General features: G+C 41.0%; 1 protein-coding gene across 3 annotated transcripts in view; it reads right to left on the reverse strand.

The window, feature by feature from the left end:
* SORCS3 (sortilin related VPS10 domain containing receptor 3) overlaps positions 1–25,415 on the reverse strand; it is a 568,071-nt gene that overhangs the window by 373,791 nt on the left and 168,865 nt on the right. For all 3 annotated transcript variants that reach the window (XR_011493944.1, XM_070483671.1, XM_014844779.3), the window contains exon 2: positions 17,111–17,178. Coding sequence is in view for 2 of the 3 variants with exons in the window: in XM_070483671.1 (XP_070339772.1) it covers positions 17,111–17,178 (68 nt within the window). In the remaining variant the exon portion in view is untranslated. The remainder of the gene's footprint in view (positions 1–17,110; positions 17,179–25,415) is intronic.

Raw genomic sequence — 25,415 nt, forward strand, 5'->3', positions numbered from 1 at the left:
TGACCTCAATAAGCTAATTGAAAAAAAAATTACAAAATGCTGATAAAAAATCAAAGACTTAAATAAATGAAGAGATGTACCATGTTCATGTACTGCAAAACTGAACATATTAAAGACATCACAAAGATGAAAGTATAAATCTCACTGGTAAAGGTAAATATACTGACAAATACAGAATAACATAACACCTTAATGGGGATGTATGAATCGCTTCTAACCCTACTATAACAGTTAAGAAACAAAAGTATTAAGAATAACCATAACCATAAAAATTGTTAATGGATACATAATATATAAAGAAATAAATTCTGACATCAATGACATAAAGTACAAGGGGGAGACAGTAAAATTGTGGATTTTTTGTTTGCAATTGAAGTTAAGTTGTTATCAGCTTTAAACAGGCTGTTATAAACATAAGAAGTTACATGCAAGCATCATGGTAAGTAACCACAAAGAAAAACCTATAGTAGATTTTTAAAAAGATAGAGATAAGAGGGGCCCGTCCGGTGGTGCAGTGCTTAAGTTCACACATTCCACTTTGGCAGCCCAGGGTTTGCCAGTTCAGATGCCAGGTGTGGACATGGCACCACTCATCAAGCCATGCTGTGGCAGGTGCCCCACATATAAAGTAGAGGAAGATGGGCATGGATGTTAGCTCAGGGCCAGTCTTCCTCAGCAAAATGAGGAGGAGTGGCAGCAGATGTTAGCTCAGGGCTAATCTTCCTCAACAAAAAAAAGATAGAGGAAAGAATCAAAGTACATCACTACAAATAATCATCAAATAAGAAAGGAAAACAGCAAGACATAAAGTGAGAAACAAAAGAACTGCAAAACAGACAAAAAAACAATTAACAAAATGGTAAGAGAAAGTCCTAACTTAATAATTACTTAAAATGTAAATATATTAAACTCATCTATCAAAAGATATAGAGTAGCTGAATGGATTTTTTTTTTTTTTTTTTAGATTTTATTTTTTTTCCTTTTTCTCCCCAAAGCCCCCCGGTACATAGTTGTATATTCTTCGTTGTGGGTACTTCTAGTTGTTGCATGTGGGACGCTGCCTCAGTGTGGTTTGATGAGCAGTGCCATGTCCACGCCCAGGATTCAAACCAACAAAACACTGGGCCGCCTGCAGCGGAGCGCGTGAACTTAACCACTCGGCCATGGGGCCAGCCCCCAGCTGAATGGATTTTTTAAAAAAAAGATCTAACTATATGCTGTCTACAAGAGACTACCTTTAGATTTAAGGACACCCATAAGCTGAACATGAAAGGCAAAAAGATATTCCATGCAAATGGTAACCAAAAGACAGCAGGGGTGGCTGTACTTATCTCAGTCAAAATTATCACAAGAGAAAAAGAAGGTCATTGTATAATTATAAAAGGGTCAATTCAACAAAAATATATAAAAATTATAAACATATACCCAACATCAGAGCACATAAATATATAAAGCAAATGCTGACAAGTCTGAAGGGATAAAGAGACAGTAATGCATTAATATCAGTAGGAGATTTCAATACCCCACGTTCACTAATTCATAGATCACCCAGACAGAAAATCAATCAGGAAACACCAAACTAGAACAACACTAAAGACCAAATGGACCTAATAGACATAACCAGAACATTCCACCCAAGGTTCACACAGAATATTCTCCAAAACAAATCACATGCTAGCTCACAAAAGAAGTCTTAACAAATCTAAGGAGATTTTTCTTTTTTTCTTTTTGAGGAAGATTAGCCATGAGCTAACTACTGCCAATCCTCCTCTTTTTGCTGAGGAAGACTGGCCCTGAGCTAACATCCATGCCCATCTTCCTCTACTTTATACGTGGGACACCTACCACAGCATGGCTTTTGACAAGCAGTGCCATGTCTGCACCTGGCATCTGAACCGGTGAACCCCGGGCGACTGAGAAGCAGAATGTGTGAACTTAACCACCACACCACTGGGCCAGCCCCTCTAAGGAGATTTAAATCATTCCAAGTATCTTTTCTGACCACAGTGGACTGAAACTAGAAATCAATAACACAAGGAAAACTGAAAAATTCATAAATACATGGAAACTAAACAACAGACTCTTAAACAAAGGGTCAAAGAAGAAAATAAAAGAGACAATAGAAAATATCTTGAGACAAACAAAAACAGACTGTATCAAAACTTATGGAATGAAGCAAAAGCAGTAATAAGAGGTGAGTTTACAGCAATCAGCACCTACACTAAAAAAGAAGAAAGATCTCAAACAATCTAACATTACACATCAAGACACTAGAAAAATTGGCCGGCCCAGTGGCATAGTGGCTAAGTAGTTCGCGTGCTCTGCTTTAGCGGCCCGAGGGTTTGCAGGTTCAGATCCCAGGCACAGACCTAGCACCACTCATCAAGCCATGCTGTGGCAGCATCTCACATAAAACAGAGGAAGATCGGCACAGATATTAGCTCAGTGACAATCTTCCTCAAGCAAAAAGAGGAAGATTGGCAGCACATGTTAGCTCAGGGCCCATCTTCCTCACCAAAAAAATAAATAAATAGAAATAAGAAAAGAGAAAAAATTTTGAAAAAAATAAACTAGAAAAAGAAGAACAAACTAAGCCAAAAATTAGCAGAAGGAAGGAAATAATACAGTTTAGAGCAGAAATAAATGAAAGAGAATAGAAAACCAATTAAAAAATTGACCAAACTGAGAGTTGTGTTTTTGAAAAAAAATCAATACATCTTTAGCGAAACTAAGGAAAAAAAAGCAATGACTCACATAAATAAAATCTAAAATGAAAGAGGATACATTACAAGTGATACCACAGTGCTAAAAACAGACTGTAAGGGACTATCATGATGAATCATACACCAACAAATTGGAAAACCTAGAAAAAAACAAATAAATTCCCAGAAACATATGACCCATCAAAACTGAATCAAGAAGAAATAGATAGTCTGAACATAGCAAAAACAGAGAGATTGAATCAGTAATCAAAATACTCTCAAAAAAGAAAGCCCAGGACTAGATGGTTTCACAGATGAATTCTACCAAATATTTAAAGAAGAGTTAACATTAATTATTCCTAAACTCTTCCAAAAAACATAAGAAGGAGAAATACTTCCAAGTTCATTTTATGAGGTCAGCATCACCCTGATATCAAAGCCAGACAAAGACAGCATAAGAAAAGAAAACTACAGGTCCAAATCCCTGATGAACATGGATGAAAAAATTTTCAACAAAATATTAGCAAACCTAATTCAACAACACATTAAAAGGATCATATACCATGACCAAATGGGATTTTATCCCTGGAATGCAAGGATGGTTCAATATATGTAAATAAATCAATGTGATACACCACGTTAATAGAATGAAGGATAAAAATCACATGATCATCTCAATAGATCCAGAACAAGCATTTGACAAAATTCGACATCCTCACATGAAAAAAACTCTCACCAAATTAGGTACAGAAGAAACTTACCTCAACACAATAAAGGCCATATATGAAAAATGCACAGCTAACATCATACTCAATGATGAAAAACTTTTCCTCTAAAGATCTAGAGCAATACAAGGATGCTCACTCTAACCACTGCTATTCAACACAGTACTGGAAGTGCCAGCCAGAGCAATGAGACAAAAAAAAAAAAAAAAAAAAAGAATAAAATGCTTTCAAATTGGAAATACAAAAGTAAAATTATCTCTAATTGCAGATGACATGATGTTATATATAGAAAACCCTAAAGAATAAAAAAAAAAAAAAACAGAACTAATAAATGGTCAGCCAAGTTGCAGGACACAAAATCAATATTCAAAAATCAATTGCATTTCTATACCTAACAATGAACTATCCACACAGAAAATCACCAAAACCATTCCATTTACAACAGTATCAAGAAAATAAAACATTTCAGAATAAATTTAACCAAGGAGGTAAAAGACCTGTTCACTGAAAACTATAAAACATTGATGAAAGAAATTAAACAAAAGCTAATAAATGGAGTGACAACCACATTCACAGTTTGGAAGAATTAATTTTGTTGAAATATCCATACTGCTCAAAGTGATCTACAGAGTCAATACAATCCCCATCAAAATCCCAATGGCATTTTACACAGAAACAGAAAAAAAATTCTAAATCTCTTATAAGACCACAGAAACCCCTGAATAGCCAATGTAATTTTGAGCAAAACGATCAAAGTTGGAGGCATCACATTTCCTGATTTCAAAATATATTACAAAACTTCAGTGCTCAAAACAATATGTACTGACATAAAAACAGACATGTAGACCCATGGAATAGAATACAGGGCCAAAAAATAAACACACACATATACAATCAACTGATCTTTAACAAACGTGCCAAAAATACGCAATGGGTGAAGGATAGTCTCTTCAATAAACGGTGTTGAGAAAACTGAATATACACATACAAAAGAATGAAATTGAACCTTTATCTCGCACTATACAAAAAAATCAACTCAAAATGGGTTAAAGACTTAAACATAAGACCTAACATCACAAAACTCCTAGAAGAAAAATATAGGGAAAACTTCTTGACATTGGCCTTGGCAATGATTTATTGGATATGGCACCAAAAGCACAGGCAACAAACACAAAAACAGACAGGTTGGATTACTTCAAACTAAAAAGCTTCTGCACTGTAAAGGAAACAATCAACAAAATGAGAAGGCAACCTACGGAATGGGAGAAAATATTTTCAGATCATATATCATTACCATAAAGGGCTAACATTCAAAATATATAAGGAACTCCTACAACTCAATAGCAAAAAAGCAAATAGGCTGATTTTAAAAATGGGCTAAAGAACTAAATAAACATTTTTCCAAAGAAGACATACAAATGGCCAACAGGCATATGAAAAGGTGCTCAACATCAGTAATCATCAGGGAAATGCAAATCAAAACTTCAATGAGATATCACTTCACATCTGTTAGGATGACTATTATCAAAAAGACAAGTGATAACAAATGCTGGGAAGGATGTAGAGAAAACGGAACAATTGTGCACTAATTGGTGGGAATATAAACTGCTACAGTCACTATGGAAAGCAGTATGGAGGCTTCACGAAAAGATTAAAAATAGAACTACCATAAATCCAACAATACCATTGCTCAGTATATAACCTAAGGTATTGAAATCAGGATCTCAAAGAGATATCTGCACTCCCATGTTCATTGCAGCATTATGCACAATCATCCAGACATGGATATAATCTAAATGTCCATCAATGGATGAATGGATAATGAAAATGTGAAACTTTGTCCTCTCTGTACAATGGAATATTATTCAGCTTTTAAAAAGGTGGAAATCCTGCCATTTGCAACACATAAATGAAACTGGGGACTTTTATGCTATGTGAAATAAGCCCAACACAGAAGGACAAATACTATATTTGTCCAAGAAATACTATATCTTGCCTAGGTTAGTGATGATTTCTGTTACTTGCAACCAAAAATTATGAAAAGAAAGCCTTCCAAAGTCAACTGGGAACCATGCCCCATTTGTCACGCTCTCTGACCCTGGGGGAGCCTAGGTTCCCAGCTACCAACTCAACCTCATAGGGTTTATCTCAAGCACAACTCCCTGGAGAGCAGCACCTTAGGACCATTCTCTTGTGGCACCACTCTCTAAAATCAATGTTAATTGCCCAATTAAACAAGCCTGATGCTGACAGAATGTGAGCTAATTAGTAAGTGCCACAGCTCATTCCAATTATTAACCTTTATGGTTGTCATTTATAAAGATGAGGACGCGACTATGGATTTTTGCATAAACGACTGTGCTTGTCATTCCAAGCCAACCATAAGGAAAATGAGTAAGAGGGAAAGAAGCTATGCTGGGGGGGAAGATTCCCCAAAACAAGTTTTCATAGACCTTTCAAAAACAAAAATGGCCATAAAGTCTTTTAGGTAAGTGGTTACATAAGAATGAAGTGGGGAGCTCCTTAAAACTATAAGTTCATTGATCTTGACCCCCAAAATTAATACAGCAAGTTTAGAATAAGTCCCAGGAAACTGGCTTTCCTTACATTTCCTAGGTGATTCTCATGATCCACCAGAACTGAAAATCCCTTAGACAAATATCCAAGGAAATCCACTCCTAGGCCCCAAACTAGTCCCTTGGCCATAGATCTCTTATGAAACATGAGTGGTTGTGAGCTAGAAAGGCCAAGGAAGAGTGATTAGTGATGTCACAGCAAGAGCATGGGGCTGTTGAGAATTCGGAGAACACAATTTGAGTCCAGATCTGAAATCACTGACCACCAACCCATCCGAGAGCTGAGTTTATCCATCTGTAAAATGGAATGTTCACTTACACAGCCTCACATTCCTCCCAGAAATATGAGACATGCCATGCATTCACGACAAATATTATACCAGTTTAAGAGGTTAGTACCATTGAAAGGGGGATTTTTTTTAATTTTTATTGAGATTATGATAGTTTACAACCTTGTGAAGTTTCAGCTGTACATTATTGTCATTCGTGTTGTAGGTGCACCACTTCACCCTTTGTGCCCACTCCCCACCCCCCTTTCCCCTGGTAACCACTAATCTGTTCCCTTTGTCTATATGTTTAACTTCCACATATGAGTGGAGTCATACAGAGATTATCTTTCTCTATCTGGTTTATTTCACTTAACACAATACCCTCAAGGTCCATCCATGTTGTTGTGAATGGGACAATTTTATCCTTTTTTAAGGCTGAGTAGTATTCCATTGTGTATACATATATACATATCTTCTTTATCCAATCATCAGTTGATGGGCACTTAGGTTGCTTCCGCATCTTAGCTATTGTACATAATGCTGAAATGAACATTGGGATGCATGGGACTTTTGGAATTTCTGATTTCAGGTTCTTTGGATAGACACCCAGTAGTGGGATGGCTGGGTCATATGGTATTTCTATTTTTTAATTTTTTGAGAAATCTCCATACTGTTTTCCACAGTGGCTGCACCAGTTTGCATTCTCACCAGCAGTGTATGAGAGTTCCTTTTTCTCCACAACCTCTCCAACATTTGTTACTTTTTGTTTTGGTTATTTTTGCCATTCTAACGGGTATAAGGTGATATCTTAGTGTAGTTTTGATTTGCATTTCCCTGATGATCAGTGATGATGAGCATCTTTTCATGTGCCTATTGGCCATCCATATACCTTCTTTGGAAAAATGTCTGTTCATGTCCCCTGCCCATATTATGATCGTGTTGTTTGACTTTTTTGTTGTTGAGTTGTGTGAGTTCTTTATATAGTACGGAGAGTAACCAAAGGGGGATCTTTTAAAAGATAAACTCTGTGGATTGCATTTGAAGACTTGACTTTAGCTTTAACTTGGGCACAAAACATTTGGAAGCAACAACGAGATGTGAAGTGCTCCCTTTGTAAGTTCAGCAATTCCTGAAAAGAAACCTCACAGACATGAGACAGGGAGAAGACGCCTTTTTACCAGTTTATTGCCTCCAAAATAATGTCTTTGTGGGGAAGCTGACAGAAGCCTCCTAATGACATTTACAGTCTATGTCCAATAAAGTAATTGGCCACCAAACGATGAGAAAGTAAGTATGAAAGCTTGACTACTTACACTTTATAGTCGTTATATATATAAGCAGGAACGCAGTATGTAAAAATCCACTCCTATAAACTTGGAAATAGATAGGCTCTGTGTGAATTGAAAATTTCCCCTTTTTTGGCTTCAAACCACATTCCAAGGGCCCACCTATCATAGTTTTACACATGTGGACATCTGGCAGGGAAATAAATTAACGCTTACCTTAGAGAGTAGGGAAATGCATCCATTTATAAATGTTATTTTAGAAGGGACTGTCTGATCCCGGTTACTTATTAACTTCATTAGAAGGCTAATGAATCTACTGCTGCGAAAATGAGAGAGGCTCAGGCTGTGGAAAGAGACGGGCCGAACCTCACACCCCTGCTTCAAATGGTGGGGTTATTTATGATTGTGATAAAATGGCACTGCATTTGAAGGAAAGGGAAAGGAACATAAAACAACAATCAACAGACACAATCCATACAAAAGTGTTACAGTCTCTCAGCCACTGGACAAAAATCAAGATTTATACAAGTCCAGGTCTGCCTAGAGGATGAAAAGAGGCTAGGCCATAAAAAGAACCCCTCTTTCCCATAATAAATGGGAAAACATTAAATCTGTAATCCAGATATGCTTCTCCAGTGTTCTCATTTCTCAATGCTCTACCAAAGTGAGATGTCTGAGGGCTCAATATTTAGGGCAAACTCCTTCTCATTCTTTTTTTTTTTTTTTTTTTGGAACAAAGACTTTCAGAGATTGAATGAGGCTCCCTATGTTTAATGAATTTAAATTAAGTACTTCGGACAGGAGTTCTGGCTAATACCTGCCAACTGGCCATTATCCATCAGTGAACAGCATGTTATTTTGTTGACATGACCAGATTCTTTAAGGAAGGTGGCCATGCTCAGGACTGGGGCTGTTATCCATCGAGCATCATAAATCCTGTGTGGGCTTCTGTTTGACTTCCCAGTTTGGCAGAGACTGTGGATTTAGAGTTGAAAGAGACTCGAGAAATCATTCCAACTAACACCTTTATGAGGAAACACAAGGATGGCATGAGCAATCCAATTAACCAGTAACTGAGATGGGCCTAGAACCCAAGCTTCCTCTGAGCTCGGTGGTTCCCAAGCCTACCTGAAGATTGGAATCAACCAGGGAGCTTTTAAAATTATACATCCTGAGTAGCACCAGCCTTACTAAATTGGAATCTCTTGGGTAGGGCCCAGGAATCTAGATTTTTAACACATTCTACAAGTAATCCTGAGGGTATATCAAGTTTGAGAAAGATTCATGACCCCACCCTGCCTTCCATGATAATTATTTGAGAAGTAACAACGAAGCTCTTCAACCGGCCTTAGAGCTCCTAATAGTTGCATTAAAAAGAAAATAACCAGGAACAGATGAGTTAACTCAACACTAGATTAGGGAAACTGAAAACCAGGTTGTGCTTTGCATCCTGCACTCAAAATCATCATCATCATCTAGTGTAGGAAAAATAAGAAATATATTAACTTTCCCCTTTTGCCAAACACAGATGAGTATCTTAAGGAGAAGACTCCAGAATGTTCTCTCAATAGAAATGTATCATTTCCAGACATTACGTACTTAGGATTCTAGATGTGTTCTGCACCTCACCCCCCTGAAGATATCAGCACAGCTGTCATCTGGAGCCTGGCAGAAGCTGCTGAGCTAGGAGGATATGGGTCTATAAACAAACAATAATTATTATATTAAGTACTAACTAGATTTCAGGTGCTTTGCATTCCATGCATTATCTCACTGAGTCCTCATAAATCTTCCATGATATTGGTCTTATTGCCATTCCATTATAGGGATAAGTAAACTGAGGCTCATGGAAATTAAAACATTACCCAAGGCAGCGCAGCCAGTAAGCAGTAGAGCTGGGATTCACATCCAGGCAATCTGGATCCAGGACCCACTCTCCTAACCACCACACACACTCAATCTCATCTGTTACCAGGTATTTCTGAGATCCATGGGAACTACTGGTATATGAAATAGTCTTTCCTCTAAAGAGCTTCACATCCTAATGGGGAAAATAAGATGTTTTATATTAAAGAGCAAAACAAAATACATACGCCACAGTGATCACTTCTCTAATTCATTCCTAGAACTGCTTTGCAGGCTTTTTGGAATAAAGTGGGGTGATAATAATGAAAATATAAGTCTTTCTACAGTAGGGCCACTCATTGCAGAATGCACTGTATTTTGTATATACATTCTTGCACATGCCTGATATTGTTTCCTATGTACATTAATCTTATCTTCCAACCAACCTAACATTCCTTGAGGATAGCAATCATGACATACTTCTTCTGCATCTCCCAGCAATGAGCACAGGGCTGCTTATATAACAAAAGCTCAATTAATATCTGTTCAATTGAATATTCTGTGACTCATTCAGAGTTTTCACCAGATTCATTACCACTAAAAGCAAACCGAAGAAGGCCCCAGTTCTACAGGGAGAATTTCACAGCCCGTATCAGCCCAGCCTTCAGGACCTCACATATGAAGAGCCTAGCAAATAGGATGGAAAGTTTTTAATTAACAGTCCAGCAAAAAAAAAAAAAAAAAATGTCATTCCAATCTGCAGTTTTGTTTCCACTAATTCACTCAGATTCAGCAGGAATTCCACTATGGGACTGGGGTAAGCAGCTGTAGAGGGAGGGAATAAATAAAAGATGAGTGTCATTAAAATTTGTAAACTAATAACTTCTGGGAAGTCTTAGCAATTATTATTGGGTTTTCTTGGCAAACAAAAATTAATAAATCCAAAAGGTCTCCATTTTCTGTTTAAAAAAATAACAACATCCCCCAGAAAGGTCACTGACAGAACAATTAGGGGAGGAAATAAATGGTCCAGACAACAGCTTGCAAACCAGATGAAAAGTCACAGGATTCCCCAGTGGCAGATGCGACAACTCAGTACAAGGAAAGCATGAAGGGCTGGGGCTGGGGCTGGTTTGGGGCTATCAGAACTTTAATTCAGTTGTCCAGGCCCTTAGTGCAGCCCAAGTGCTAGGCATTGTAGATCCAGAAACAAGAAAGGCAGGTGGTCCCTCCTCTTGAGAGGCTCCCAGGCTGGGAACAAACCACCAACACAGCATAAGGATGTGACGCTAGCGGAGAGCAGAGGAGGAGGATAACCACTCAGGGAGGAGGTTCAGGGAGGGTGTCTAGGAGGATTGCTCAGGAGGACGTGCCCAGGAAGTGGTCCGCTCCATAAATACCCTAACAGGAACCCCTCAATCTGAAGCCCCATTGCTCTGAGGGCCCTGAGGCCAGGCACACAGGAGGAATGGCTGAGCAGCCTAGTTACTTTTCTGACAGCAGAATGTCTCCCATAGCGCTAAGCTAGAGGTGGAAGAGACAGAGCAAGAGAGGAGAGACGAGAACCGAGGGGAAGCAGCAATGGAGAGGAACCATCCACTGCAGAGGATTCCTGGTTGCTCTTATGCCTAGACAACTGCAAATTCATTTTCCTCTGTGAGCACTCCTAACCCAATAGGAAATCTCCTGGGGAGATCTCACACCTCATCAGAAGCTGGCCACTCAGGGACCTTTGCTAGAGACTAGCACTTGGGATAGAGAGAATGAAGCTGGAGAATTGTCTGCTGGCTCATCTCCCTCCACAAACTATTACCTTAAAAAACGTGGTTTTTGAGCGAAGGGTAATGCCGCTTATCAGTCCAAGTGTTAATGTTTAAGACATACAGAACTGAGTTCAAGAAGTGACTTGTTAGTCAGAAACATAAATCCTGACCATGATTTACGTTTAAAATTAAAAGACTCAAGAACCTCAAGCAGTGGTTTAATGGGCCTTACTATCATAGCTTCTATTTCCAGGGGGAAAAAATGCCCTTGCTCCCAAATTGAGGACCATAATGCCGCCAAATGAGGCAGAGATACACAGACCTGTGTGTGCAGAGGAGCATGAAGATGGCACCAAAGCATGCTGTTGTCACAGAAATGAGCAAGAAAGTGGCCCTGTCTTTGAGTCCAGGATGTCTGCAACCATATAACACTGGCCTACTTTCAGTGGGAATGGAGGAGACATGAAGTACAGGTTACCTCGATCCAGCTGCAGGGTTTCCATTTGGGAGGACATGTGACACTCTGGAAGGAGTCCCAGATCAGGAGCCAGAGAGTGCTCCTAATCTCAGACTTAAGACCCAGGAAACTCAGGGAAAGTGTCTTCCTCTCCTGGAACTCACATCCCTATCCCTAAAATGATACGGTTCTATGGTTCAAGATGTGTTTGCTGTCATCCTTCCTAGCTCTAAGCTTCTTTGACTCTAGGCTCAACAGCTAGGATTATTTCAGAATTCCAAGATCACACTTCAAAGACTTGAAAGTTTCAGGGACTCCTCTTCGATTTTTGTGGATGGATTTACATATTCTTCCTCCCAATTTAGATTATCAGAGTTTTGATATGGATCCGGTCAGCTCTTGAACACTGCACATATTCCAAGTACCATAAGATTACAGGATAATTCCCTTCCAGAACAGTGGCAGTAAAAGTAGATTTTTCACCTGTTGTCCTTTGATAAAACAGGTATGCACTTCTATGAAGAAAACAGTGACCTCCAAAATTAACTGACAATGTTTAAAAAGCAGAGAACTAGACTTCCACTGTGCTAAGTGGCATCCACTAGCCATGTACAGCAATCGAGCACTCAGAATGTGGCTAGTTCAAATTGAGATATGCCCTTGTGTGAAATAAACATTGGATTTCAAAGACTTACTACGGAAAAAAGAATGCAAGACAGCTCATTAATAATTTTTATTGGTTACATATTGAAATGATAGTTTTATATAACTAGGTTAAAGGAACTATATTAAAATTAATTTCACCTGTTTCTTTTCATATTCATGGCTACCAGAAAATTTAAAATTACATATGTGGCTCACATATATTTCTAATTGGATGGCACTGGACTAGACAGCATGCATCTCAATTGCCAAGGAATATTTTAGCCCAGGAGATGAAATTCCTGCTCAATTACTCTATAGCAGTTTTCCCTCTCTGGGGTTTTCTCCCTCTCCCACTTTCTGTGTCATTACTTTCTCCTACCCATAAACATATGTCTTATTCTTCAGGAGTCCATGAATCCACTCTCAGGGTGGCATCAGACTCAGTACACAGGGTGAAGTGAGTACAGATTTAGGAGCCAGATAGGCCTGCCTCTGCCCCCCACCAACTTATTAGCTGTATGATCTGGGGCAAGTTATTTAACCTCTGAAATACTCAACGTTTTCATCTATAAAATGGGGCTAGTGATACCCAACCCTCAAGTTTGTTGTAAAGGATAGAACAAGATAAGTTAGGTAAAAGAACAAGCATGGAGAAGCAGCTCAATTACTGGTGGATTACACGATGATGACTAGCCCTTCTTGAGCATTTTCCATGGAGGCACTGTATGCCAGGCACTTTTCTAGGCAGTTTACACATTTTATTTCATTGAACTCTCATAACCACTCTATGAGGGGCTAGTATAATCTTCCTTGTACAGATAAGGAAAGGGAGGCACAGAGAGGTGAAAACACTTGTTCAAGGTCACTCAGTGGCTAAGGAGAGAAGCATGGACTTGAACACTGGCCATCAGTTCCAGAGCCTTCCTTCTTAATTACTTTGATGAGGAGGAAACTGATAGATTGATGCTGAGCCTCCTGACCTTGACACCTATCTCCTCCTTGGGTAAGGCTTCCAGAAAATCGAATAGAGTTGGGCCCAATATCACTCTTGACTGATGGGCATCCTCCAGATTTGACACACTATGGACTGAAAATACCCTGAAAGTGAAGCCCTGGGGCTTTTTAAAAAGTCAGTCCCCAACCTCATTAATTCTATAAGCTTGAAATCATATACGTAAAATGTTCTTTGACGAAGGGACACCAACAGATGGTTGTCTAAATAGCCAATGTACACAGCCATCCTTGTGTAGGTAGAGAAAAAATGTTGACCCCCTCCAATATTACAGCACCAAGGAGTTCTAGAAAGAATGTCACAAGGACACAAGATACTGCTACACTACTAATGGCTTTTAAACAGCCTTTTGTCTATTTAGAGGTAGACGGCCTTTGAATTATTAATCCAGTGTGGCAAATAATTATATCACATTGTAACCTGACAGGGAGTGTCATCTTGTCATGACAGCTGCTGTGCCAGGCTCTCTGCTGTACAGAAAATTGAAGAAGAATCATCAAATTCAACTTCAACTTGGTTAAGCATTTTGGGCCAAATCATAAAACCAAAAGGCGCATGTTTAGGTTTTTTTTCTCTCTACCCTGTATTAGTAAGGAAGATCATAGTGCTCTAGGCTGTAACTATAAAATACATCACCATTATCAGTATAGAAAAGAGGATGGGAGGCACATCTTTAGCGGTGAGAGGGGAGGATAATAAAAAGTTAGAAGACACTCCGTACATCCCCACTAAGTTGGAAAATCCCCACAAAGTTTAGGAGCAGTCCTTTTTCTCAATCATATCTACCCAGGGGTTCCTAAGCTGGGCTTTATCAGACCTATGAACCCTCTGCATCAGAAGACAAAAATATCTTCATATATAACATTTATCCAGAAGGAAAGCCCATAATATCCACCAGCTTTTCAAATCCCTGAAAGGTCACACCATATGGAATCTGTTATCTGTAAACTACAATCTGAGTAACCCCTTTGGTTTAGCCCCTTCTGTGAACACGATGAGTCCCACACGCTCCCAATCTGGCCCAACACCCAGCCGCGCCCTCTGCCTCCTGCTTGACTCCTTTCTTTCCTGCAGCCCAGCCTTGCTTGGCCTTTTCCCTGTGATAGGGACATTTTTCCACTTTTCATTTGCCAAACTGTATCCTGTGCATCATTCCAACACACAGATCAGAGAATCTCATCTACAAAAGAGTGTCTTTGACTAGGTAGAAATTGATATTCCAATTCTTCCCAATCATCACAAAGGACAACATCCTAAACCACTCTTCTCCTCTCCCTAACCCCCCGCCATCACTCCTGAAGATCTCTGCTAATTCCTAGATAACACAGAATACATCCCAGTGGGTGCCCTACAATTTCCATCCCATGAAACCCTGCATCAAGTCAATAACGGAATGAAAACTATACAAACACATAGGGTTATAATAATCATTCATTATTACAATTAAGTGAGCACTTCCTACATGTGAGTGATCGTCGTGTGTGTATACTTATCATTTCATTGCATCCTTACAATCCATCCACTAATTTATTCGTGGAGCAAACGCTTATTAAGTACCTCCCATGAACCAGATTCTGTTCTAGGTGCTAAGGATACAGCATTGAATTAAAATCGAAAAATTCTCTCTCTCTACAGGCTTAGATACTAGGGGGTGTAGGTAGACAATAAATAAGTCAGTAGGTAAATATTTAGCATGCCAGAGGCTGGTGAGGACTAAGGAGGAAAATGCAGCCCAGTGATGGACTGTGAAGCCAGGGAAATGCCTCACTGATTAGGAGAACAGAGAGGGGAAGGAAGTGAGGGGGTACCCCAACTCCCAGGAGAAGAGAACTCAGGAGAAGAAAAGAGCCAAATATAGGGGCTCTGGGGAAGAGAGGTTGGCCTGTTTTAAGAAGAGCAAGGACAATACAGCTAGAGCGCAGGTAGGTTCTGTACTATCTCCAACTCACATTCAGGGAAACTGAGACTTGGAGAGAGAGAGAGAGAAGTGGGTTGCATAGTGACAGACCTAGGAAACTGGCACACAGACTTTAAGTAAAGTGCCCAAAGCTACAGAGCTCTTTGGTGGGCAAACTGGGACTTGAATCCCAGCAATTGGACATCGGTGTGTCCTTAGGGCCCCTTGGCTGTCTACTGTCTTTGGTACACACTAGTGAATATACTGGCTTTTATGACCATGGGGCACACACTTTATCACTTAAAGGCCTGGACTAGGATCCCTGGCTTTGCCTGGCCCACTCTTCAAACTAGCCAAACCTTTCCTGAAACTTGGGCTGCCAGGGATAGCTGTTTCCCTTCTCAGGACAGGATTTCCTGGCTTGTTTTATTATTTGCACCAAGCAGACAGCATGGAGTCAGGCTTAAAGGATCACTACAGTGTCACTGCGATTGGGCCTGAGGGGAAAGTTTCTGTGGTTCTAATTCCCTACGAGTCCCACATGAGCGGAAATAGGCATGCTTTCATCCATTAGAGGCACCCTGGTTACTTATACCTCTGCCAATTTTCACTGAGCAGCAAAATTAGGTTTTGGACATCCTGCACACATGGAGGCAGGCCTCAGTCGATATGAGCAATTAACCCCTAAATATTTAATAGATGCTGTGACTGCTCCCCCTTCCTGGGAGAGAGGCTCTGGTTAGTCCTCTGCAAACAAACAGGTCAGATGAAGAGGAAGCAAGGTGCACAGATACTCAGGCCCCAGACCCCTCTGCTCCAAGCCCCCAGGAAACCCTCAGGACAAGGTTCTGGGATGATGACGCACTCAGGTGAATGGCTTTTTGTGACAGCACCCTCCCAGTATTTACAAATGACAAAGCAAACAGGATAGATACATAGCCCACTTGAGTCCCATGCACATAATAAGCACAGGGCATGAAGCACCAACTCACAGTGGCTGATGAAGCTTGCGTTACCCTTTGTGACTGCGGGCAGTGTGGCCGTGAGTGCAAGTGTGTGTATGTGCGTGTGAGGAAGTATATGGAAGGGTGAGTGTGCAGGTGTCCCCTGTCTAGAGAAACTTCTAGGTTCATGGCTTCACTCAAATCCTCTCTAACTTAGTCCATATCCTTCTTACTGTCCCGCTGGCCCAGCATCCAACTGGGGCTGACTTATCCAGAAGGTGCAAATGGGCACAGTGCCTAGGGGCACTTACAATGCTTTTAGGGAGCCACAACAATGCTTTCCCTTTCTTTTAAAGTCAAAACAAAAAAATGAAGTTTTAGGCTGAAAAAATGTTTTAATATACTATACTAATATATTCATCTTTATACCAATGCAGTCATATAATATATATTTTAAAAATATTATTTTAGGGAAAAAGGAGTCCACAAAGGCAAAGTGCCTAGGGACCACAAAAGTCATCACAGGGACCTGATTCCCACGTGTGTCTGTTCCCAAAAGTACGGACCTCTCAAGAACCACAGCATCTTACAGACACAAAGGACTGGAAACAGTCCTTGGGCCAAGACTCACAAGCAAGGCAAGAATCCCTCCCACAGCAGGGTCCCTTATTCACGGTCGCTCCATGTTTCAGGCACACTCATCCGATCTCTCTAACCAGACCTGTGTTCATCAAGTAGAATGAGACACTGCAGGAATGCAGAGGCAACAACAGTGCCAAGAAGAATGTGTGACAGGCCCCAAAAGAGATAAGCAGAGTGCTAAGGGAATTCACAGGTGGGGGCCATCAGTTCCACCTGGGGCATTAAAGAGGGCTTCCAGGAGGAGGACATCTTCTGCTCCTTCCAAAACATGCTTCCCAGCTGCTTAGCTGGCACTCCTCATGTGAGCCAAGCCAGAGTAGCTGGTTAAGAATCTCTAATCCACTTACCTCCAAAGTGAACTCTCAGTCACGCTCCCCAGGTTGAAGTCGTACAGCTTCGTCAGGATAAGTATAACCTGTGAGAGGGATGAGGCAGGGGCAGAGAAGAGGAACAAAGGGGAAAAAAAGGAAGCTTACTTTAGTTTGTGTAACAATATACAGTGTATTTCAAATCACCCAGAGGAGGGCTTAGTATTTATCCATTGAGTTCAGGGGTATTATAGGATCAAGCAAGAAAAACCATTATTAATTTAATGCATCCCTGTAACTGGTAGCATTTATTTTAATCCTGACAATGCTTTGCATTTGAAATAAAACATGCCAACAGGAATTAACTGGGTTATGGACAGTTGTTTCTCCACATCTGTCCCCCTTCAAGGTCAGGCACAGGCTGGCTGGCTCCGTTCACTCGTATTGCCACCCAGACAAAGATCAGAGAATGCGCTTGCTTTTGATCTGGAGATGATTCTGACTCACAGACTTGGACCTAACAAGGTAAGGAGGAAACGGGCCTGATTCTCCCCATGTACAGAGCGGTTCAAAGAGATTTTATGTTTCCACCAGTAGGGCCTCAAAAGCCATAAATACTTGAATAGCAGGCAGGGCCAGTCCCCAACATCCTCTGACGCCATCTGCCATCTACCATGTAGCATCTGTTCCCACCATGGACGAAGCAAGTCATTGTACTTCACTGGACTCCAGAACCACTTTCTTGACTCCAGTTGGAATTAATACACCAGAAAGAAGCTATACCTGTCAGAAAGCTGGAGCTGCCTATAATAGGGTTTAGTTTTTTGAAATGCTCTTGGGCTAGTCAGTCTGGTCCCATGCCCTTTAACTTCTCCAGGTGGGGGCGTGGATATCAGATGTTTCCCTGCCTGCTCCTCATGCGCCTGGACAGTGGCTTAGGCACAACTCCATATCTACAAGGATGCATGCACCTGAATTGATTTTAATCAAAATGCAGGTGCCTAAGATACAGCGTCTGGCTGCACGCGTGATAATCCAGTTACACATAATTGTGTTTATCTAAATTTAATGCACAACTCATTTCACTTTTCTCAGCTCCTTCTCATTCCACAATTTAACTTTCTCCAGTTCATTTGCACAGCAGCCATTAAACTCTTTCTGAGATAATGAATTTTTGCTACCAATATGGGTCTTTCCCATTCTAGGTAGCCATTTAAGATTAAAGAAAAATAATCAGCCATTATATTGACCATTTTTATGGCATTTAACTGACAACAAAACACTCACTTTGAGATTTATTCTCATCCAGCACGCCATGGGGTCGGTAAGCACTATTTCCATTTCTTTTATGTAAACTAAGAAAAAATAAGGTGCAAGGATGTGACCCATTATGGGTCAAAGAGAGTCTATGGCAAAGTTGGTTTGGAACATTCAACTTCCCTGCAGGGCCATGCCTGGAGGGCTCATAAGTCTCCTCTCAGATTGCATCCTGTGTTGGTAAGTGGCAGGTTGGCAAGAAACAGCCAAGCCAAGAGAAATATCAATGGCACAGCTATTTGTTGAACAGCAGAATTTACCAAGCTACCAGTCCTATTAGCATAGCACAACAGCAAGAAGTGTGTATCCCAAGCAAAGAATTGTTGGCCACAGTCACTCAGTGGTCCTTGCCTCTCCCATTCATAGCTAGTTTCCTTATTTGTTAAAGTCAGCGGCTAATTAAGTCAAGAGACTTCTCCACATCCTCCCCAACCAACTTGCCCAGTAATGTGTCAATAATTCCTGCTTGTTGAATTTATACACACACAGACACAACAGACTTTCTCTCCCCTTCATTTTACCTTCTTTCATCTACAAAGTCATTCTCACAGTCACTATGTAAAACATGGCTGGCTATGTGCAGGGCATCCCAAATTCTGGACAAACAAACTCAAAACCATGCTCTTCTAGAAATAGGTCAGAAAACCCATCTAGAGCTCTGCAGGAGCAAGTCAGACCACTTCATTTTCTCCCAACATCAAGCCTTCAGGGACATCAAAACAACCAAAACAAACAAAAAAAAAAAACCTCCAAACTTTCTATGTGCAAAGTCCACATAGAAAGAAGAAAAGAGATGTTGAGGGGTAAGAATTCCACTTAATTAATACAGCTTCCAACAAACAACAGGGTCTGGAAAACCCATCTAAGAACCCAGAGCTGTTCTCACTCTCTCAGTCTCCTTACCCAATGCTTGAACCACTCTCCTTCTTTCCTTCCCTCCCTCCATCTTGTCTGTCCTTAATATGTTTCTTATGTATCTAATCTCATCCTGGTGTCTGCATTTTGGAGGATCCAGACAAACACATCCTTCCACACGCCAATGAATATTATTTCTGCCTTCATGGTAGATAGGTTTAATTTTGCCTCTTAATTCACGCCCTTTCTTGGTTAGAAATCTTTACTGGCTCCCTCTGCCTAAGGATGAAATCCAGACTCCTTAGCCTGGTATGTAGTACACTGTACCGTCTGGCCCACACTCTGTTCTCTAACCACTTTTCCACAGCTCTCAAGAAACTGTCCTCTGCTTTAGCAATCCAAGTTTCTCAAGGTGCCGCAAATAAGCCAAACCCATTCTCCCATCTCTGCTTTCTTTCTTTCATGCTATATTTTTGTATCATTGCCTGTGCTTAGTCCTCTTTCCACATGCACGTGCCTGTCTGTTGTTCGAGAAACAGCTCAAAATCCACATTCTTCAGGCAGCTTCCTAAGACTACCCCAGTCATCCAAGTCTTCTCTCTTCTAAAGTCCTATTGTGATTAAAACCAAATTACATACTTTACTACTTAAACACTACCTTGATAGCTTCTGGATGTCATGAGAGTTGCCTTCTCAACTAGATTCTGAACACCTTGAGGCAGGGTTCATGTTTTGTACTTCAGACTCCTTAACAGACAGGCTCAGCATGTCAAACGTTCTTACAAATCATCATTTTCAAGTCAATGAAAGATAATGGTGTTTTGGTGGTAAATCCTAGTCTTCAGAAGGGGAGAGTATTAATCTAATCTATTACGTTCATTTTACAGATGAGGAAACTGAGGCACAGAAAGATGAAAGGACTCAAAGTCCCAATAATATGTAACTTTGATCAAGTGTTTGGGTCACTGTTCTTCCCACTTCATAAGTAAAGCTGGAGCCTAACAGTCATTTGCTAAATGCAGATTCCCTAGCCCCACTTCCAGGAAGTTTGAATTGGACGGTCCTGGGTAGTTTCCAGAAATCTTCCTGTGGCGATTGGAAGACCACACTTTGAGAAACACTCCATCATACCAGGATTCCTCTCCCATTTCTGTGCTGCAATGACACCACCCTTCCACCTTGCTGAGATCCTGATCTAGAAAAGCATCCCTTCCTTTAAATTGAGCTTAACCCTAGAAAGAAAGCAGTAGGACACATATGAGGATGATGTCTCAGCAAAGTCACCCCAGTGTTCCCCAGAGGAAAGGTTCAAATGCTGAGAATTAGGAGCTAGAAGCTTCCTTCCCCCAGGAGCCAGCACAGAAGGACAATAATAGGACTATGAGAAGATGATAATATAAACTTTAGCCTTAAGACATTCTGTGCCAAGCAAACAAAACCAAGAACAAAAGAAAGCCGGCTCACCCCTGACCTCTCTCACCACTCAGAGCCTTCCAAAGGCCACCAGGGAGGAGGGAATCTCCAGGGAAGAACACAAGAGGCAGATGTAGTAAACCCACCTGACAAGACCCAGGCCGCTGGGCAAGTACTCAGAACAGAAAAAGAAGATGCGAGCATGTCTCACGGATCACCGGTGGAAGAATGTGGCATGCAGGAAGGGGAGGGGCTAGTCCCACATCCACAGCAAAGCCTGACTTGACTCTTCACCAACAGATGCCCCCAGATGAGAGTGGGCAGTCAAATTCAAAGAAGGAAAAACAGGGAGCAAACATTAACTGAACCCCTACTACGTGCTAAATACTACACTGGGTGCTTCGCAATCCTCACAATAAACTGTTGCAACTGAGCAAGAGTTACATAATATTCCCCACTTTACAGGTGAGGAAACTGAGTCCTAAGAAGGAAGCAAATTGCCCCTCAAGGCACACAACCAACAAGAGATAGAGCCAGCATTCTCATCCAGGGCTCTATGATTCATCCATGCTTGTTCTGCTCCAACGCAATGCTCCTCCATTCAGCAAATGTTTATGTGAGCTTGTTGTGTGCAAGGCATTGCGCAGGAACACAGAGAGGAGGAAGGCATATCATTGCCCTCGAGGAGTTCATCATTCATTCATGAATTCCACAAATCATTACTGAGCACCTCTTATGTGAATTAGAAAGGCACCTGCTAAACTCTAGGAATCAGGGAGATGCCCAGAGCTCAAGGCCCAGGGGTGAAGATAACTTTTGATTTCTTTGTTCTCGGAAAAAGAAATAGGAAACAGAGATGTGTAATGAGAAAAGAACTAGACAAATTGTTAGGAGACCCAGGTTTGTCAAATAAGCTTTGTCAAATAAGTACCTTTTTGACCTAACTGGCTACAGTCCTGGGGGGATTTTAGACAGCAGAAGTGAAAATAAATTGGAATAATTCATGAGTAAATAGTACTTCTCTCTTAATATAAGCTATACACACACAGACACACACACAGAGTAGTAAAGTCCCTAGATATACATGTGTGTACACAAATATAGCTATAAAAGCTCATATATACTTATGAATATATATACATATATATACACACACACACATAGAACCTTAAATTGCCATCTGACATTTTATCTGGAAGAACACTCTGCTCATGCATCTCTTATAGTTTTTAACACATGGGTTAATGTGACTTCTCGGTAAGTCTGTCTTGTCTGGTAGACTGTGACCTCTCTGAAGTCAGAAATCAGGTGTCATTCAACTCTGCATCCTCAGTGCCTAGCACAATGCCTGACACATGGCAAGTATCATATAAGGTCCACTGAATGAATTATAAATGTACAACAACAAAAGAATGAATGAGGTGATGCCTATATGAGAGAGGTACAGATAATGTGCTATAAGAGCCAAAAAGATAGAGCAATTAAGTCCAGAAAATGTGATTAGCAAAGTCTTCATGAAGGAGAGATTATATGAGCTGGGACTTAAAGTATGGTAAGAATTTGGATATACTAAAATGGAACTCGCTCACTTACTTTCTTCCTTCCTTTCTTCCTTCCTTTCTTTCTTTCCTTCTTTCTTTCTTTCCATCTCTCTTTCTCTCTCTCTTTTCTCTCTCTCTCTTTCATTTTTTTAAGTAAACAGGGATAGATAGAAAAAAAGCAGGGGGAAGGCTGCCATTCCAGTTACAAGAAACAGCATGGAGGTAGAGCAGCACAGGCCATTAAGGGCAAGAGCGGTCATGTGTTCACTGCAATGTCATGTGTACACGAGCCACTTGGAGATACAGTCAGACTGTGCCAAGGTGGGAAAGAAGGCACAAGGACAATGACAGCATGAAGGAAGGACAGAGGAAGCCCAACATGTGGTCAACTATGTGTTGATAAAATGTTTTATAACAGTGAAGAAGGTAATAACAATGAGAGACTATATTGCAACAAGAGACGCACTATATATATATGTAAAATATATACATAATATATATACTAAGTAATATATACATATATTAGGTGACTATATTATAACAAGAGACTTACTATGTACATATCATAAATACATAATATATATAATAATTTATATATTAAGGGACTATATTATAACAAGGGACATATAATAAGGTGACAATAAGGAATATGGCTGGCCTCTTACAAAATCAGTTGGTGAGGTCTTTGTTGACCAGCTACCTCCAATTTCCTTTTTTTTTTTAAAGATTTTATTTTTCCTTTTTCTCTCCAAAGCCCCCCAGTACATAGTTGTGTATTTTTAGTTGTGGGTCCTTCTAGTTGTGGCATGTGGGATGCCACCTCAGCGTGGCTTGATAAGCGGTGCCATGTCTGCGCCCAGGATTCAAACCGGCGAAACCCTGGCCCGCTGCAGCGGAGCATGCAGACTTAACCACTCAACCATGGGGTAGGCCCCACACCTCCAATCTTCTTGTCCTCAGGCATCTAGTGTCTTCTGCTGCCCCCAGATGCTCAGGCCAGCCCTCAGCCAACCACCTAATTTTTAGCCACACACGATGCCAGTAACTAATGTCTTTATTTCTCATTTCCCCTTCTCTCTTTCATTCATCTACTCCTGCCATATGCCAAGCACAGCATGAGATTCTTGGTGATAAATTGATCAAAAGAGAAATGGTTCCTGTCTTCATGAAATGTATAGTCTTCCCTAACCTCCTGCCTTCCAAGATCATCTGTATTTGAACTAAGGAGTCCAAGTGTCTGGCAGGGTTGAGGAGAGTAATATTCGGAGGCAAGGGAGCTTTCTACACTCTTCCCACCCACTTCCCATGTGAAAGGAGGTACCCATACTTAGAATTGCAGACAAACAAGTTTCAGTCCCTATTCCATCTGAGAATCCTTCTAAATTTCCCTGTGTCTAAATTCACTTACCCCACTGAGTCCAGCTGCCTCCCTCCTGGACGGGGCTTGTACGGCAGCCTGCAGAATGGAGCATTTACAACCAGAGGGCTGCACACAAAACCCAGTCTTCCCACATGCTACTGTGTGAGCCTGAGCAACTTATTTATGTTTTCAGAATCTGCTCCAATTTCCTAAAATGGGGATAATGATACACTTCTCCTTGCCAACCTCACAGCATTGTTGATTCAAATCATATAAGGGAAGCTGACCTGCTTTATAAGCTGTACTATGCAAATATGAGTTATTAATATGATAATTATTCTCAGGAGACAAGGGTTCCAAGGAATTCTTATTTGGTGGGGGGAAGGGAGAATTCAGATTCTAGAGTAGCTAAGCTCCTTCTAAAATATACCCATCCATTCTAGACGCCAATTGTAACCCAGGAGGCTGCAAATCAGAATCAGTGTGTCCACCTGGCTCCTCTACTCAGCTTCACAGAGAAGGCAGGAAGCCCCAGGAGATTCCTGTCCTCTTAAAGGATAATGCACAATCTGAAAATTCATAAATCACTAAGACGCTCTCGCCCCTGAGCACATTCAGTGAAGTGAGGACCTTTAATGCCTATAAAATTTTACTCTGAAGGAAAATTACTTTAGTTCATTAAGCCTTCCTGAAATCTCGGTACCTTTAAATCCATGAGGTCCTCTGCACATCCCCCGCCAGTACCCCCTCACCTCTTACCACCTCATTCCAGCCTCTACCTGATAGTTCTTTGTTTCCAGCCAATTGGAATAAGGACAGTAGCTTTCCTTACCAGAAGAAGTTGAAAATAGTTAAATAACAAGGGTGGTAAAACATACTCTTTGCGGACCACCTATAAGGGTGTATTTTTCAGTCTCAGCAGAGTCTGAATCCCAGCTTCCTCCTCCCACCTCAGGGAGCATTGCCCCAGGGAACAGAAATTGAACATTTATAGTCCACAGCCCAGTGGATCCCAGGACAAAAATGTCTGGGCACCAACTGGCCTTCCAGAACTGTGCTAGGTGTATGCCAAATGCAGAATAATATCAACAGTGCTCCCTGCCCATTATTAGTTTACAACCTAGTTGAGAGGACAAAGAAATAGTACAAGTGATACCAACCTTGTCATATGTAACTCATGGAATTTCACAAAGTGGTTATCCCCTTCCCTGATTTTTTAAAGGGCATATCATCCACTCTGTGGCTCAAGTTAGAATCTCAGCATGACCCTTGATTGCTCCCTCATCCCACACATAGCAAGACAAACACCAAGCCTTCTGGAATGTGTTTGCATCCACCATATCATCCAATTTCAAGTCCTCATCATTTTTTCATTCATTCATGAACCAAATATGTACACAATGCTTCCTGTTTGCCAAGCGCCCTGGGTTCAGCGGTGACAAAAACAAATCGGCTTCTCTGCCTTCACGAAGTTTACATTCTGGCAGGGGAGATACACAAACAAGTAGGTAAATGACATAGTAGTCAGAGGATGGTGAGTGCTATGGGGTAAAAATAAACAGAAGGAGAAGAGCAAGTGCTACTACACAGGGGTGGTCTAGGGGTATGCAGTTTGCAGCAGTAAGGAAGGAGCCCAGGAAAGTCCTCTGTGAAAAACTGACACTCGAGCAAAATCCTAAATGAGGTGAAGGATTGAGTCATGTCGCTATCTGGGTCGTAAACATTAGAGGCAGAGGAAGCAGAGAACGCAAAGATCCCAAGGCAGGAGCGTGCCTGGCACATCCAAGGAACAGCGATGAGTCTGGAGCTGAGAGAGGGAAAGAGGAGCAGGAGATGAGGTCAGGGAGATACTGGGAGG

This window comes from Equus asinus, chromosome 2 (assembly GCF_041296235.1).
Source record: "Equus asinus isolate D_3611 breed Donkey chromosome 2, EquAss-T2T_v2, whole genome shotgun sequence".
In the NCBI taxonomy this organism is placed as follows: domain Eukaryota; kingdom Metazoa; phylum Chordata; class Mammalia; order Perissodactyla; family Equidae; genus Equus; species Equus asinus.